Source organism: Tamandua tetradactyla, chromosome 6 (assembly GCF_023851605.1).
Source record: "Tamandua tetradactyla isolate mTamTet1 chromosome 6, mTamTet1.pri, whole genome shotgun sequence".
NCBI classification, from domain to species: domain Eukaryota; kingdom Metazoa; phylum Chordata; class Mammalia; order Pilosa; family Myrmecophagidae; genus Tamandua; species Tamandua tetradactyla.
This window is the reverse complement of record NC_135332.1, coordinates 157,483,198-157,497,430: the sequence shown is the minus strand read 5'-3', so window position 1 is coordinate 157,497,430 and position 14,233 is coordinate 157,483,198. Positions and strand designations below refer to the sequence as shown.

Below are 14,233 nucleotides of genomic sequence, written 5' to 3'. Positions count from 1 at the left end.
ACCTGATTGAAGCAGTATGGGTTTGTAATTGCATTATTATATGAATGTCTTCTTTTTGCATAAAATAATTTTTCATTTTGAGTTTAACACTAAAAATGTAAAATCATGAATATTGTGAAATTTCTTTTTATTCCCAATTCAATGAAAATGTTTCCCTTTGAAAAGCTTAACATTTTTTGTTGTTGTTGTCTTCCATAATTCAGGTTATCTGGAATGAATATACCACCACCAATTATCAGCAACAAAAATTGGCTCAGACTACATTTTGTTACAGACAGCAATCACCGATACCGTGGATTCAGTGCTCCATATCAAGGTATATTTGATGAATACCTCTGCCTCTTTTGATGTGTAGATGATTTGGGGATACACAGCTGCATTTGTGCTAGAAGAAAAGTTTCTTTAGAATTTAGAAACGACCATTTGAATAGGCAAAATGATAATATCTTGCTGAAGCAATAATGTGATTATAACTAAATTACAGTATAAATATTATTTGATTTTTATAACACAATATTCAGAATAAAGAACATTATAACTTAATGGTAATATGTAGAAGATATAATATTTTACTTTAATCCAGTGCCTCACCAATTGGACATACTACCTAAAGCTGTACCACAAATCACTGCAAAAAACCCTGCAGTTGTAACTGAATCTTTTTCAATTTAAATCCATTTTCATATACACTGTTTGCTATTACTAATTTAATTAACCTTATTAGACTTACTATGTACCGTTTTTATAAACAGGCATAGTTTTGAATAAGTAGGATGCAATATTTGATTCGTTAACTTAGAAAACTCTTTGCAACAAGAATATTATGGAGTTGGATTACTAGTGAAAATGCAGCTTCTACAGTGTTCAGTTATACAATGTGGGTTTGGTGTACTTTATCCTCAGACTCTTTATATAAATAATTCATTCCATTCTTGGTACTGTATCAGCTACTGCTGAGAGAATGGTGAACATTGCTGTAATTACATGTTTCCATTTATCTGTTTTTCTAATGCTTTCCTTTTTAGTAGTCTTTAGTTTTAAGCATTTTCAAAATTGAATATGATGACTTTAGGCAGCTTATCTTTAGTACCTAAAATGGTATTAGACCAATAAAATATTAGTCTAATAAACTATACTATTTCTTGGAATACAGTTTCTAACAGTTAATTTAGAGACCAATAACCTCTCTGCAGATGTCCTATCAACAAGATTTGTCCAAATATTCCAACATATTTGTAATTTGACATTTATTAATACATTGGGCATAACTTTAATAACAAATTCTTAGGTTAGTAACTTAAAGAGTAAAGGTTTTAGACAAAATCACTGAGAAAAATCTAAAATAATATCCATTGCTGAAAATTTTAATTCTAATGGCAGCATAAATGCAAATCTGCTTTTATAGCTAGGTAAGTTATTAATATTTCTCATAATAGAAAATATTATCCCTTATAAAAACTACATTTTAATACATGTATTCGTAGAGCAGAGTATTTCATGTATATATATATATATATTTATTTAATATATATTTATATGTATAAATATATTTAAATTTTATATATATATTTAAATCAAATGTCCAGAGCATGGTAATGTGAATGTTACCTAATTTAACCAGTATCACTCCTAAATTTGTAGTAACATTTTTGTCCAGTTTCCACTTTAAATTTCTAAAATGTTTGTGTGCCTCAGAAATCAGAGGACTTTCTTATTGAAAAGAAATAATTGTTGTGGGAGTCTTTTCATCTCTGGGTTGACCCCCTTTCCTTATGGGGTTTTCCAGCTAGTTCATTATATGGTTCTCATTCCCCACTGTAAACAGTTAAGGCAGATGACATGGCAGAAAGTCAAAAACTATTCTCTTTTACTCATGTGGTGAGCTTTTTTACTTGATTCATGGACTCTTTCAGTTGGATGACTTCCTCTCTTTATCTGAATAGAAATAAGGTAGCACTTAAAATTTACACTTAATGTGCAATCTAGAGGAAAAAATAGATCTATCTCAAAAATTAATTGGTACTCATTTGTTTTATGCAGTATAGTTTCATGGAGATGGTAACTTTAGATTGGGTGATTGCACAGTATAAGACAATGGCACAAAACTGCCAGTAGATTTGTGTATTTAATTATTATTTTCAATATTCTACTAGTTGGTCTTAAATTGACTTTTATAGTATTTCGAAGATTCAATTTGATTTTCCAGCACTGCCTATTTGGTTTTAGCACTGAAATTAGCATTGAATTCATTGTACTAAAATAGAAAGGAAATGTTTTATGGGATATGACTTATTTCTATTTTCAGCAGGTAAAAGTAGCTGAAAAGAGCATAATTGTTGGTGTGACCTATATCTACACAATACAGAGGCAATATGCAGACTGAGAAAATGGGAGCTATGAATTTATGATAAAATCAAGGGAAAGTTTTATTATATAAAATATGCTTTGAATTGTACCCTTTAAAAAACTTTCCTGATGCAGGTGTTATTATTCTCATAGTATTACTCCCAAATAATAATTTACTTAACAATAAAAATTCAATTAGAGAGGTAGTTCATTTAACTATAATCAAAGAAATATGGATTAAAAAATCTAGTAAGCTAACTTACGGTTGTAAAGAGTATAATTCTTACTTAAATACATGCCCTAGTATGAAATGATAATTGCACTTTTTACATTGTTCTATACTGTCATTTTATTTCAGTGGTGTCTAAAATAGCACCAATAAAAGATGGAAAATATGGAGTGGAATATGTTATGTAAAGTTATACTTCAACTCTCAGTGTAGCTCAGGTTCTTAATAACTCAAATGCTAATTGAATATTCAATGATTATTTTTTTCATCTATTCTTCTTAATTTATATTTTAATGGAGTTCCAGGTTTCCAAAACTAGTTATTTTTCTCATAACATTTCTATTTTATGTGTTCTTTATAAAATACCATAAAAATGGACTGTATACTACTAAAGGATTAGCTGAATACTATTAATGATTTCTTATAGTTTGCTCCATCATTGCTGGAGAAAGCATGTAAACACTCACTGGTATTCTTTTACAAATAGGGCCACTTTTTAGACATGTTTTAGGTTAGCCCCTTTTTTTAATATTATAATTTTAAGTAGAGTTAAATAGAGGTCTAGGATAACAAGCTAACAAATATAATTCTGTTCCCTGATTCAAAATTAAATAAAATCCCTTTGATATGTAAAATGCTATTCTTCTCTCTGATCCAACACAGATATATCCATTCTTATCTAAAATAAACAAAAACATATCTTTTTAATCTGAGTTTATTTATATTGGGAACATCTTATTTTAAAACCACATTATGTCTTTTTTGCTTTTCAAATTTTTTTCCTTTTTGATTTGTAATCTTCCTTCCAAAGGAAAATCATTTCAGTATTATTTACAATATTTGTCTTTGTTTTTGAATATTGTTCTCACATTCAAGTTCCATTAAACTTCTTCTAATGAGAACTTGGATTTTGCTGCTTCTCATTTAAATAGTATAACTTTACTTTAACTGTGGTATTTGGAAGTCCTCCTAATTATTTGTAAAATCCTCTACAATACTGTTGCTTGGTTGCTATTAAAATCGTAAAACCTATTTCACTTCTACTTTCATGGATACCTGATCATGTTTTCTCAATTTCTAAGTTGGGAGAGGATTTTCAGATGATCCTTTTCCAATTTCCAATACTGAAAATTTTATCTCTCAAAGAGGTTTATTAAAATGAATTATATTTTTATCTGCAAGGCTCAGTTCTTCAAGTATGAATTATTATGGTATTTTCCCTTGTCAGCTATTTGACATTCTATACTTTTTATGTGTGATCATAGATGCTGTGGCTGTAGTTCATCCTGTCATCTCTGGTATGCAAATTTAGGAATTACAGCTTTTAATAAATTCATAAATAACTAAATATGAAAGTATTTCCATAGTGTGGACTGAGGGTTCTAAATACCTATAACTTCTATCACATTTTGATTTTCCCTTACTTTTCTTATATAATTTTATTCCATCTGCTTCTTCTTCTGCAGATAAACATTCCATAGACACTTATTTTCAATGTAAGAAGGAATTATGATTAATAACACTATTTTATATTTAATGAAAGCCAATACTGTGTGCAGGCTATCAAATAAGTTTTCATCATTTTGCATCAGCTGGGAATATAGTTTTTTAAATAAGAGAAACATATAATGGGCAGAATTTCAAAACTTTAAGCTGTATTGAAAATGTACTGCTGTAAACCTTGGACATAAGAGGCCCTTCACATTTCAGCTCCACATAATTAAGTGAAAAACCAATAATTTTGGAACACATTTATTCTATTTTTTGTATTTGGAATGTGTCTTGAAATCAATGTGTGTGCATAGAGCTACTGGCAAAGATTATCAGGGACGCAGAATAGTGTATTGGGGAAAGAATAGGATTTGGGGCAAGAAGATGAGAGTTGAATCATGAAATTACCTATTGCTGTCTGAGTTCTTTGAATCCTCGTTTCCCAGTTGGGAATATGAGGCACAATAACCAGACACGTCATTGTTATGAGAATCAAAGGTATTGCAATTTCAAAATAAAAGTCAGACATGCACTAGATGATGCTTTAGTAGAGAGAGATAATCATACATGTGGAATAGGCAAGAAAGCACACATTCTAGCGCTGAGAAACAAATAATTTAAATATTGTGATCAAACATAAAATTCGAATCTGTACCACTCAGAAGCCAGAGTTAAAATGAAAAATACTAGCTTTTGAATTTCTCTTTATCACTAATGAGGATGTTCACATTTCTCAAGGGAAAATTAAAAAAAAAAACACACATTTCCTTGGAACCCAATTTTAAGACAGGATTTTTAAAAAAAGAAACCAAGAAGCAATCCTTTTTATATGTTTAAAAAAAAACTGTGACTATAACCAATCCTTAAAAATAGATTGCAACATCAGGGCAAAATTCTGCATAGTTGATGGACACCTGGTTACTGTTCTAATATTTGTTTTCACTAATCCATGTAGTTATAATTTCCCTGTGTTTAGATACGAGTTTTTCTTGTTGTGCTTTCATATATTCATTGTTAATAAAAGACAGGTAGTCAAACAGCCCACCATTCTAAATCCTGAAACCCTTCTTCTAATTTTATAACTCTTAATGAATCATATTTATGATACAAAGTTGGAGGTTGGGCATGATAGCAGGTAATTAATATATGTGGCTTATTATCAAATCAAATGATTATACTCTTGTTCAACCACATATTCATAGATAATTTTAGTTTGGTTTTCCATCATGAGAATATTGAATGTGGATAAATAGGTTCCTTTTCTCGTAAACAGTGGGCAATTTTACAGTTTTCCTAGCACAATTCAAGATGTATTTGAGTAAACATTTTTTCATATTAATAGTAGGTATTAAAGTGACTACACTCAATGGATAAAGTAATAATGTATTTATATCCTCATCTCAAAATAATCATTTTTTGCATACATAGGTAAATTGGATTATTTAAAACTTAAATACCTAGCTGTTTTCAATTGCTGAGTTTGAGAGAATAGAAATTTGAATTTCACTGGTATATAGTGCTTAAGAATCACTCCTCATCTTGTTCCTTGTTCTCTTTCCATTTTATGACTATTATCACAATAATTCAAGTTTCCTCCTATCCAAAATAAATAATTTTATCTGGAAGTTTTTAAAAAATGTTACTGTGGAGGCAAAAAAAGAGAAAATTCCTTTACTTCTTGTGTTACTGAGCCTTCCAGATCTCCAGGATTCAACCTATTAATTAGTGCAATGTCTATACAAGCAGTAGAACTAATCAAAAAAGAATATATGATAGTCAAGAAGATCTGTTTGTTTGACTAAAGAAAAAGCATTAAAAACTCCTTGATAGTATTCCATCTATGCTTAAACTGTATATTTCATAGTCATGTCAATATAAAATTTAAGACCTAAAATCATGCAGATTATCTGATAATGAATTATAATTATATTCTTCCATAATTATCTTTTTTCATTCATATTTTATGAAGTACATGAATTCAAATTCTAAGCCAATAAAGAATGTTAAAATTTTTCTAATTGTAAATAATATTTTATTTATTACAATATTAAATAGAAATTTTTTTGTTTTAATAAATGCCAGCCTTTCCAAAAATTTTAAACCTTAAAATTTATTTGCCTCTTTTTTATTTTGGGGGGGGCATTTATGCAGTATTTTTATTTATTCAACTATAAAGACCGACTGCAGCAATTTTTTGAGGGGTAACACCTTAGATCAACTCTTATTACATTGCTATAAATTTAGTTCAGGAAAAGAACAGGATTCAGAAAAGAGGGAAAAGAAAAAAACCTCCAAACATTGAAAGTTGAGAAATAACTTTTTTTTTCCTTTAATTAAATGCTACCTTCCTATGGACTTCCCTGGTTTGCAGTCTAAGGTAATAGGAACCCAGGCTTTGGTCATTTTGAAGAAACTGCTGGTAAAGCTATGGTGCCAAGCAGGAGACTGAAACCCTAAGTTGAGTGTCAAATCTTAGGCACATTTTGGGAGTAGAGGAAGACTTTCATATGTTTCCTAGAGTTCTCTCTTATACACCAATGAAAATTTCCCTTTTCTGGCTAATCCAGAGCTTTAGTCCTTTTAATGCCTTTCTAAATTATATTGTTGTTTGGAGGGAACCTAGCAGACATTTGTGGCTTCTTCATAGACTGAGAAGGCCACCGAGCAGATCGGACCCATCTCCTCCTGAGACAGCTTCAACAGTGGGGGATTGCTCAGGCAGACCTCTTGGAGTAATTGAAAGGCCTGGTGCACTGGGAAGAGCATTGCTTTCTCTTGGCAAACCTGGCGATAATTATTTCTGATTCCTGCTGGAAATGGCCTGTCAGAATCAATCCATCTCTTTGGGAAAAGTCAAAGGAAAAGGCAGCTTCTGCTTCAAAAAGGTTTAGGAGGACATGAGGAGAAAAGACCAAAAATACTTAGAATGGCACAAAAAGTGATGTGCATAAGCTTCTTTTTGTAAATAATCTAACTGTAAGTTTCCTAAAGTCCAGTTATCAAGTTGAATTGTGTAGGATAGAAGGGAGGAGCCGAATTTCCCCCAAGAATTCACAGCTTTAGGCTGGTACTGGGTTTGCACTGGGGAAGTCACTTGTTGAATGAGGGCTTGGCCTGATTCAGCTCTATGCTGGCTCCAGTTCCAGTGGTCCCTGAAGGGTGAGCCTGGCTCTGTTCATTTGTGTTCCCTGGTACCTGCAGTGGAGCAGTCTGAGACCTGGAATTAGATGAATACCATGAGCTATTTCTGTGACAAGCCCCACTGTCATTTCACCCTGGGTTTGTGGGGTCACTGAACTTTTGGTCTATGGCCTGTAGCCTGGTCTTCCTCTTCTGTTCCCCAGCGATACCTCTTGATGAGGCTGATAGGGCCAGCCACTGGAGTTGGCTGTGGCTGCAGTCTCCTGGTGCAGTTTTACTTAGTGGTACTTGTAAGACTAGAAAGAGAGACACAGAGGAAAGAGGAAGCAACAGAGGCATCACCTGGGCTATTATTACCTATCTCCCAGCTCAAAATTATTAGAGATAATTCATAAATTGTGGATGTATTGGATAGAAAACTGGCTAACAATCATTTAAGTCCAAATATACCTTTGAGAAATTCCAATGAGAAACACAGCCTAATAAACTGAGCAAAGGATTATATATCAGAAACAATAATGCTATTGATTCATTGTTGGTGAACTCTAGTCAAATATGACAATTTCTAGCAAAATAATTTGTCATCTTAAACATAATATCATTTATGAATTTATTAAAATTAAGCTATATGACTGAATTTAGAGTTGAAATACAGTTTTAATATATAAAATGGGGTTTTGGAAATAAAGTGCAATATTAAGAATAATGTTGATTGTTTCCTTTATATTGCCTAGCTGTTTTATAGTGCTAATTTTTCTAATAAATACAAGTTAAGAATATGTATTAACAGTGAAACCACCCAGAATTATTGGTGGGCATCATATATGAGAAAGGGAGAGTCTTGAAAATACTAAATTTAGATTTCTGATAAAGAGGGTTGCTTTAATCCAGATATTAATAAGTTTATGAAAAAAGCACAGCGGGAAAGTTTAAGGAAAAAGGATGTAAGTAAGAACTTAAGAAATAGTCACAGATTTCAGCATATTTAAGAATAGGTGGAAATAATGTTTTAGTCATAGGTTTCAGCATATTGAAGAATAGGTGGAGATAATGTTCATTGTTTTTCTAGGATATTTAGACAATCTCCAAAGCATTGATTGTAGAATGACTCTTTCTGACTAATAGTCTAAAGAAAAATAGCACTTTCTTTTTTTTTTCCCAAAATATTTTAGGCTTGCTTTTGTTAGTTTTCTTTCTTAAATTGGTGTTAATATATTAAAAACATTTTTTTTTTGCATGGGTAGGCAAAAATTTGTTTTTTATATGTTAAAAAGTAAAAAGCAAATTTTATTAATCTCATGATCTCAAGCAATTAGTGAAAATCCAGTAAGAATGTAGTAACATGGATGATATTTTCTGAAATATTTGGTTCAGAATTTAACAATCTATAATGCAAAATATCATTTCTATAACATTTTGTCTTATATATTTCTATTCATGATAGAATAAAATTTAAATTTACCAGTCTCATCTAGGTAGAAGTCTCTTTTGTGTTAACTTAGCTTTCTTGGAATAAATGCTCAAACTTTTCAAGTTCAGACCACCTTCCCCTTCTCTTTTTAAAAAAAGCCTCTAGAAATATGAGATTGCCATTGATGGGCAGTGATGGGATGCCCCAAATTGTCCATATATAAATCCTTGTTCTGTCACATGAATATTAGCTTTTTCAGTGGAGATATCACTCCTCTGGCAATGAGAACCCTGGAAGTATCCATTGCTGTTGTGTACAAGTTATTTTGTGCTTTCCTGTCTTACCATAGCCAGTAGTCCACTTTGCTGACCGTGTACCAGGCCAACTGTTAATAGGTCTTCCATCCACTCCTTAGCTAACCTTTTAAACCACACTTTCTGCCCTAAATTCTCTCTTTCCCGTGTGTGGTAAGAGTCCTGGCCTTCTTTTAACAACAGTTAACAGTTAAAAAAAAATTAACTTGTACCTATATGCCCGTCAAGACCTATCCATCAATATTATTATAAACTGCCACTTTTTCAGTTCCTAATTTGTGAATTTCTTATATTTCAAAGTGTATTTGGCAGGTTTTTAAAGAGCAATTGTTTTATCACAGTGCTGAATGGTGACTCATCATTCTTCAGTTTAATATTTGTTTGCATGTGAATATATCCAGCAGAGTTTTCCTCCTATTAAGAGAAGCCTTCAACACTCACATTTATTGTCTCTGGTGAGGGCAACCTTATTATGTCACCTTAAGGATGAGCACATCACAAAAGATCATTAAAATGGTGTTGAACAAAATAAAAGGCTTAATAAATTGAGATTATACATTAGAAAAGTAATTTTGTTTCTTGTAATGATTCAATAGCTACATAAAATGACATCCTTCAAAGCCTTTGGTCAGGAAGAGCAGGCACAAGCAATCCACCGCAACTGAGTATAAATGATTCCTTCACGCCAGTATGAGAAATAGGGTATGAACCAGTAAGCTGTGTGACCTTACCTATTATTTTTGCATTTATTTTACATCATTTTTAAATGGCATGAAATAAAATCCTTACGTTTTTTAAATACAAATTTACAAATATCCAGAAAATGCCTAAAGGCATTTTAGGCAGTGTTCGTTCAAATGGTGAAGATGTTTTTTTAACCTAGGGTTCCGTAAATTTGGTTTTGTATGGTGAGGGGTTGGGGTAGAGGAGTCAATGCTGTGGTCAAGAAATCTTTCAAAACACTAGGTTAAACAGATTTAAACTGAATTCTTTTATTTGAACAAATACCCTCCCCCCACATTTTTTTTTTGCAAATTTTGGACCTGTTGTTCCTTAGAATACATTATTGGAAATGATGCTACAAAATATGACAGAAGAGATTGGCTAACTTCCTGCCAATATATTTGTCTTTGCCTAAGCTGATTTTTTCCACTTATTTAATTAACTAAAGCTATGCATGAGCTTGGAAAATTTCTAATTTGCTTAATGAGAGTAAAATAATGCACATTTACTTATTTGATTTTTACCCATCCATCCAAATGCTCAACAAAAATATTACTGAGGACATTTTTTAAATTTTGTTATTTAAAATGTGCTACCCTCTGTAAATATGGAGACTGATATTGCCCAATCCCTGACTTCAGAGAGTTTTGTGCCTAATACGTGAAAAGACGAGTGAATCATTATAATTAAGAAAATATGAGCTCATGCGGGGAGTGAAGGAGAATGCATGGTCCATACAGGTGTCCAGAACACTTGATACCTGCTGACCTGAATCTGGATGGGCACAGAGCAATTTTAAGTGAGAATACAGTTGCTATAACTATGTGATATAAAACTATGCAAATTCACTACTACTGTATAGCTAATTAAAATATTGAAATAGAACTGGTTGGTAAATAATAGTTCCCACTAACGCCAAAGTACCTGCCATGCCTTCCTGACTCTTCAGTCTCTGGTCCCTATCAACTTTTATTAAAATTCTCAATATTACCCTAGACCTTCTAGATTATGCCAAATTCAAGACGAATGGCAAGAAGCAAGAAATATTTCTCTCTATTACAGTTGGATGGCTTTTAAAAGATGGATTTTTTTTACTTAAAAAAATAACATAAGTCAGTGTAAATGAAAAGGTGACACTGGAGATATTCAACATATTGCATAAAAGTTAGAAAACAGATTCCGAATTGTTTTATGGTTTCCTGGTTTATAATTGGCAACTTTAACGACAGTGACTGTGTTTTCATATCTCTGAATCCTAACTGTCTACCATATTATGAAATATTCCCAATAAATGTTAAAATTGTGATTGAATGCTATACATTTAAATGTGTGTCACAACTTAACCAAATATTTGCATACATATTATTTCATGGAACCCTTGCAATATCCCATTGATGGTATTATTATCTCTATTTTACTAAACAAAATCCAAAGGCTCTGGGCTGAACTATACAGGTGTATACTTTGTAAGGACACTTTGCCTAGTTGGCAACTGGGAACTGATACAAATCCTGTGCATCTCTTGCTAAGCCCTGTGCCTGATGCTGTCATCACCAAGAGAAAGGAGCTCATTTATCTAATTTTCTCAGATGCCCTGAGTGAATAACAGCCTGAACAGAGAAGTGTTAGGTCAAAGATCACATTGGAAAAAAGCAGAGCCAGGTCTTGACCCTTAGACTTCTGTTTGTAAAATCAGTGATAATTTCACAACCAAATCCAGCTTAGTTAATTTAAAATTTGTGAAATTTTGGAATTTTCTTATTCTCAAAAAAAAAAAAGCTAAAATTCATTGAGAATCAAATTTAGTGAAAAAAATAAGTGAGAATGATAGGGAAACATTGCCTTTGATTAAAAGTGCCATGTTCATAAAAAATATCAGTCATTAAATTTATTTATCAAAAATTAATAAATAAATAAAATAAAAGGGCTGGTCACGGTAGCTCAGCAGGCAGAGTTCTCACCTACCATGCTGGAGACCCAGATTCGATTTCCAGTGCCTGACCATTCAAAAAAATAATAACAATCATTCGTTCATTCATTCATATATCTAAGGTGCTTTGAATAGTGTGTAGCATACAGTAAGAATTTATAAAATTGTTATTATTTTCATCATCATCATTTTCCTTAATAGTTAGCTAACAATGTCTTAGAAAGCAATTTTGAGTATAATTGAGAGTAATGGCAGCGTTTTTTGAGATAAGAATATCCTAATCTTATGGTAGTCATTTGGGGGTTAAAATGTATTTGGTGCCATGTTGTACGTGTTTCTGTGATTGCTGACAAAAACAAAAAAAAGAATCATATCTTATACATTTAATTATAGGTCAATGTTAAAATGAAAATTATTCCAGAAAAAATTTATATATAGTGAACCTTTAACAAAGTATCCTCAAATTAAGTATGTGGGACATCACCAAAAAACCCTTCTTGCTTCTATATTTGTTTTGAGTGAAGAAAGTGATGCTATTTTCTACCACTCTAGATTTTTATTAATTGGAGTAATATTGACTGTTTTGGATAATCCAGTAGGAATCTGTTACTATAAAACAGCTTGAGATAAAAGAAATACAAGATCCTTATTAGGAAAGATAATTACATCAAAATACCTGTGCACTTGTGTTGGGAAAGTTCAAATTAAGACAGTATTGATCTAAGAAGAAAATAGCCTTGTTGTGTGGGGCTGAATCTTCCCTTCCTACAGAAAACATAACAGTTAGTTAGCTTCCATAACTAACATGAGTCCCCATAGTTTCTTGTCATGAAATTCTGCCAGATGTCCAAGTGAATATTTTTCTAGTTCCTCAATGTAAGAAAAAGTCAGTATACTCTTTTCTGGCATGTATGGTTAAGTAGAAAATGGCAATAGAAGTTAAGGCTGGAAATGTAGAGAGGGGCAGAGACTCCCAGGAATAAATTTTCCTTCATGCAGGTATTGTTCCAGAAAGATCATGGATCTAAAAATTGGTTAATCTGGGTTCAACTCTACTGTGTGAACTGGAATGGGTCACTTAGCTTTTTAGCACATTGAGGCCATTAGATAGTGTAGCATTAGAGTTTCTTCCATCTTCAACATTCTTTAAATGATTCAATGTACTGTTTCTGTTTTTAGTTTGCTGGGGCTGCCATAACAATGTACCACATATGGGGTGGCTTAAAACAACAGGAATTTATTGTCTCGTTGTTGTGGAGGCTAAAGGTGTGGGTATTAGCAGGGTCTTGCTTCTGGCAGTCTCATATGGCGTAACTCAATCTCTGCCTCCACCCTGTGGCCTTCTTCTCTCTCCTATTTGTCTGTCTCCATTTACTCTACTTATGAGGACACCCACCATTTTGTATTAGGGCTCACCTTCATCCATTTTGGCTTCTTCTTAGCTAGTAAAATCTTCAAGGATGCTATTTCCAAATAGGATCACATTCATGGGACCAGGGATTAGAGTTTGAATATATCTTTTTAAGGGAATATAATTCAATCCATAGTGTTTTGAATTCCAGTAACTCAGGAAATTTGCTCCCATGATAGCTCAGCTTGCAAATGGTTTGAAGTGATCCCAATGGCTATTCATATAAAAGTCCTCAGCTTTCTTATCTCATAATTACTTCTACCTGGTCTTCCTATATCCCTCCACACAGCACTATTTCCTCTGGTAATGCTAATTATAACAATAATATGATGATTTGAAATTTTCTAGACACCACGTAGAAATGTAAAAAGCAGGCAAAATTATTTTTAGTTAAATATTTTATTTAACCAATATAATCAAAATTTTAATGTTTCTACATATAAGCAATAGAAAAATAATAATGATATATTTTACATGCTGTTTCTCCTATTTCTTGAAAACCTGCTGTGCATTTTACACTTGTAGCAAATTTCGTGTTGGACATTTTGCTTATATTATAATCAACATTAAAAATGATTTCACTTCTATTAACAATTTTGCTTTACTATGATATCACTTTAATTCTTGCCATCTGTAACACATTACAAACGTGATTTGAACTAATATGACATGTTACAAAGTTACATCAGTGTATAAAAATAGAAATGCTACATTTGCCCATCTTGTTCTCCACAATACAACAATATTTGATATGGTTTGATAGTTAAAGTAAAAAGTAGTTTACCATGACAGTGGCATCATATTTAATGGAAAAAATGTCTACACTAATTGTTTTTAAATGTAAATTAAAAATCATTAGTTATGCAAAACTGAAAACTCAAATCCTTTGATGTATTAGGCACATATCATGTTTTCAAAAGCTCTAAGTGACTTGTGGCTCCTATACTGGATTGTGCAACCTCACAAGAGAAGGTGAGCAGCCTTCTTGTGTCAGCAAGGCTATTCTTATTACTAGAAAGTAGAGAATTCTTCAGAAAACCCAAGAAACATATTGAAAAAATATGACAGTTCCTCAACTTTTTGTCAACTGTCCAGTAATTTTTCAGGATTTACTGTATGTGATCATTGTAATCTAAGGGCTGCATTATTTCAGAATTTAAGCCTTAATTAATTTTTTAATTACTGTCTCCTTTCTATTCATTTGTAGTTTTTAATGAATGTATAAAATAAGGGCATT

At 32.0% G+C, this 14,233-nt stretch overlaps 1 protein-coding gene across 1 annotated transcript in view; it reads left to right on the top strand.

The window, feature by feature from the left end:
• The window catches only part of CSMD3 (CUB and Sushi multiple domains 3), a 1,056,828-nt gene that overhangs the window by 301,829 nt on the left and 740,766 nt on the right, over nt 1–14,233 (top strand). The window contains exon 6 of the mRNA XM_077163312.1: nt 204–316. Coding sequence (XP_077019427.1) covers nt 204–316 — 113 coding nt within the window. The remainder of the gene's footprint in view (nt 1–203; nt 317–14,233) is intronic.